Raw genomic sequence first — 3,734 nt, 5'->3', positions numbered from 1 at the left:
GTGGTGGTGGTGGTGGTAGTGTTTGAGTTGGTGGTTGATTCCTCCTCACTGGGTGTAACACTATTATCACCAGTATCTTCTTGTGAAGATGTGGCAGGAGCTGCAGTAGATGCTGAGGAAGAGGATTCTGTTGCTGGAATATCATTAGTAGATGTATTTCCACTTGATCCACTGTGGCTTTCTGCATTGTGCTCCTTCTCCTGGCTCTCTTGGGTGACTGTAGGCATTGGTCCCTGCAGTTGAGGTTGGGAAGCCTGTGGAACTTCATGGTTCACATTGGGTTGACTGGAAGATTGCGGATCTCGTGGCACCTGAGGTTCCTTATTTGGTGCATCTTGTAGTTTTTCTCCCTGCTGAGGTTTAGAGTTATCTCCTGGTAACAAATCCTTCTCTTCACTATCATGTCCTTGTTCACGATCCTGCTCTTCCACAGCGTTAGGACGCTGTACTGCTGGTTTACCGAGAGGAGGAGCGGCAGGTGCTGGAGATTCCTGACCGCGTTCACCTTTTACACCTTGCAACGCAGCTTCTTTTTCAGCCTTCAAATTACTTGTAAGAGAAGCGCCACTACCTTCTCTTCTCTCTTCATCTTTCAAAGGCTCAACTTCCAAATGAACTTCTTCCGAATCCCGATGCTCAGTCTCACCTCGTGTTGAATGCTCCTGCACATTTACACCCCCATTGGTAAGATTACCGCCTGCAGCTGCATGAGGCTCAGGGACAGGTGCAGAAGGAACCGGTGGTTGTGGTGCAGGAAGAGAAAGAACAGGATGAGGAGGCGTAAGAGGACTCCGTTCTACTACTTGATTCTCTTCTGTTGCCTTACACACACATGGAACGCCTAGAAGCAAAACCGTGAAACAGAACAAACGGAACACAAGCATAATAGCAGAATTTATGTTTTCTTGTGTTTGGCCACTTGGCTAAAGAAAGAATATAGAAGATCCAGATAAGAAACAGAAACATATCAAATAAAAGAACAGTACAAAAACAGTTAATAAACCAATAAAACTACCAACAGATCATACAAGAATAAAGAGTCCAATAAAGGAACACCACAAGCAATGCCCATGATAAGAAAGAAAAAGAAAAATAAGAACAGTACCATCAGTCTCAATACACACATACTCCAGACAACTAAAGGTATGCATACGTCCGCATACAATTATTAATATAAATGTGTATTATTAATTGTTTTCCTCCTCACTGCAAAAAAACAGATCACCAACACGGTGAAGGATGAAACACACAAGCACCTAGCAAACCACAAACACACAAACAAAGAGATATTAATCATTAGCCCAATTTACACAGTAAACACAGAAATATACACCAACTATGGGTGTACGTCTATGTGTGTGTATAAACGCAATCATAAATATAAATTCATCTATTATTATTATTATTTCTTTTTCCCACTGCAAAAAGCAGTTCATCATCATAACAGTGCAAAGCCCAAGTGCACACATAGAGAGAGTCTCCAAGAACACACACACACACAATGGAGTAGCAATAATAATTATTATAGGATAAACACACAGAGAAAGCAAAAACACAGAAAACACATTAATATTAAGAAACATAAAAAAGAAAAGAAAATCCCAACAGGTGGAAGATTAGTTAGACTGGAGAGATGCATGCAAAAAAAGAAGAGAAGAAAACAAAGGATGACCTGACTCACACCACCACCACCACCATTACAATCAGCACACAAGAATACAGGCCAGTGTAACCACAATCAGTAGTGGTACACGCACCCACACAGAACTGCTGATACTGCTGCTGCTGTCTGCATCACCCTTCTTGTTGTTTGTGAGTTCAGGAGGAACTGTTGTTGTTGTTGTTGTGGTGGTGGTGGTGGTGGTGGTGGTTGTATTTGTATTATCAGCAGAACCTTCTGGGTTACCTGTTGAATCACTCGCTGCAGTTGTATTATCATTCTCAGTTGATGCATTATTTGAACCACCATCACTTGCTGTGGCTGAACTGCTGGAAGAAGGTGTAGTTGGTGATGGTGCATTTTCACTTGCTTCATTGTTTGCATGTTGAGGATTTTCTGAAGGAGCATCACTGTTCTCTGCAGTAGAAGCAGCAGCAGGAATAGTAGCTTCAGAAGGAGAAGTACGACCATCAGCAACACCACCAGTACCCACAGCAGAGCCAGTTTCACCATTATTACCGGGAGCACCGTTACCATGACCATCAGCACCAGGTAAACTATTTTCACTGTTGAGGTCTTGCTGATTGTTACCAATTTCACCAGGACCCCTACCAGGCTCTTCAGGAACATGGGCTTTTGGTGTTGGTGGACAAAGTTTACCAGAACCGGGAGGGCACTGCTCTTGAGTGTCACCCTCTTTGTTAGGGCAACTCTCCCTATCAGAAGATGTCCCACAATCATCAGTACGAGCATCTTCATGTTCACTACCGGTAGTAGAGCACGGAGGATCAGTTTTACCGTGAGTACAATCTTTACCACCACCAACAGGTGGTGGAAGAGAAACACCAGGTTGTGAAGATGGACCAACATCACCAGCAGGAGAGGTAGAACAAGTTTCATCATTAGAAGGAGTTTGACCTGCAGGACATGGACCAGAAGAATCAGCTTTAGCACCAGGAAGAGGAGGTGGAGGAGGAGGAGGTGGTGGTGGACCCGCAGAAGGGGCAGGAGGGCAAATTTTACCGTCAGTAAGTTCAGTACCATCACTACATTTGCCATCTGTAGGAGTAAGAATCTTCGTCTCACTCTCCGTATCAGGGACTTGGTCGGAAAGATCGGCGGCAGGCACTTCTTCAGCGAGGACGTGCACACACGCACATGAGAGCAGGAGAGCGAGGATACACAGCACGTAGCGCATCATTATTATTATTATTCCAATGGTTGCAGGTATTGTGGATATCGTTGCACCTGTCTTACTTTAATGGAATGCACAATAAAGAAGAGAGTGAAAAACAGAAACAAACAAACATACACCAATACAACAAATACTCACAGTGGAGAGAGAGAGAAGCAGCAACTGCACAGTAAGCAGGAAAAAAGAAATATCCCGCTTGTATGATAATATTATATACCCCTTAATAGAAAAAAAAAGAGAACACCCCAGAATACCCAAATAATAGGGAGAGCCAAACACACACAATACCCCATGGCTCTAGTTTATGTATTAAATTACTGCACACACACACACATCTGTGTGTACTAGCAAGAGATGTATACCGTCAGTGAGCAGAACAGCCCAGTTTTCTGCACACACAACGGGAAAAACAAGTAATGGAATTATTAGAAAAAGATCACACACACACAAAAGAAAAAGAAAAGATATTCCAATTAAAAGAGAAAGCTGGTAAACATATTATTAATTTCATTCACCCATGGGGGATGTACGCAAATATGATTATGTTAGTTTAACCATTATTATTATTTGTCCTCAGATGAGTCCCACTGTTCAGTACACAGTAGCGGAGAACAATAAAGCCACAATCAACAGCGGTGCTGCAGTGCGCATCCACACAGGACTGATACTGCTGTCAACATTAGCCTTCATGTGCATAGTGGGAGCGATCTTGCTGATATCTGCGTTGGGTACAGGAGATGGTGTTGAAGTTGGTGCTTCAGTGACAGTGTTCTCGGTGCTCGGCTGAGTAGTGGAAGTGGTTTCTTGTAAAGCTGTATTTGTAGTGATACCTGCGGAAGATTGCTGGGTAAGATTAGATTCGGCAGGTGTACTGTTATC

At 43.2% G+C, this 3,734-nt stretch overlaps 2 protein-coding genes across 2 annotated transcripts; both read right to left on the bottom strand.

The window, feature by feature from the left end:
• Positions 1-2: 2 nt before the first annotated feature.
• TM35_000451480 (uncharacterized protein) lies at positions 3-884 on the bottom strand (the record flags this gene model as incomplete). Its single annotated transcript, XM_029030245.1, has 1 exon — positions 3-884. A coding segment is annotated over one exon (882 nt), but the record flags the coding sequence as incomplete, so codon positions are not given.
• An 819-nt stretch (positions 885-1,703) lies between these two features.
• TM35_000451470 (uncharacterized protein) lies at positions 1,704-2,861 on the bottom strand (the record flags this gene model as incomplete). Its single annotated transcript, XM_029030244.1, has 1 exon — positions 1,704-2,861. The coding sequence occupies one exon, from the start codon at positions 2,859-2,861 to the stop codon at positions 1,704-1,706; it is 1,158 nt and encodes a 385-aa protein (XP_028878475.1).
• Positions 2,862-3,734: the final 873 nt, after the last annotated feature.

This window comes from Trypanosoma theileri, assembly GCF_002087225.1.
Source record: "Trypanosoma theileri isolate Edinburgh chromosome Unknown TM35_Tth_45_V1, whole genome shotgun sequence".
NCBI classification, from domain to species: Eukaryota; Euglenozoa; class Kinetoplastea; order Trypanosomatida; family Trypanosomatidae; genus Trypanosoma; species Trypanosoma theileri.
This window is presented reverse-complemented; position numbering and strand designations above follow the sequence as displayed.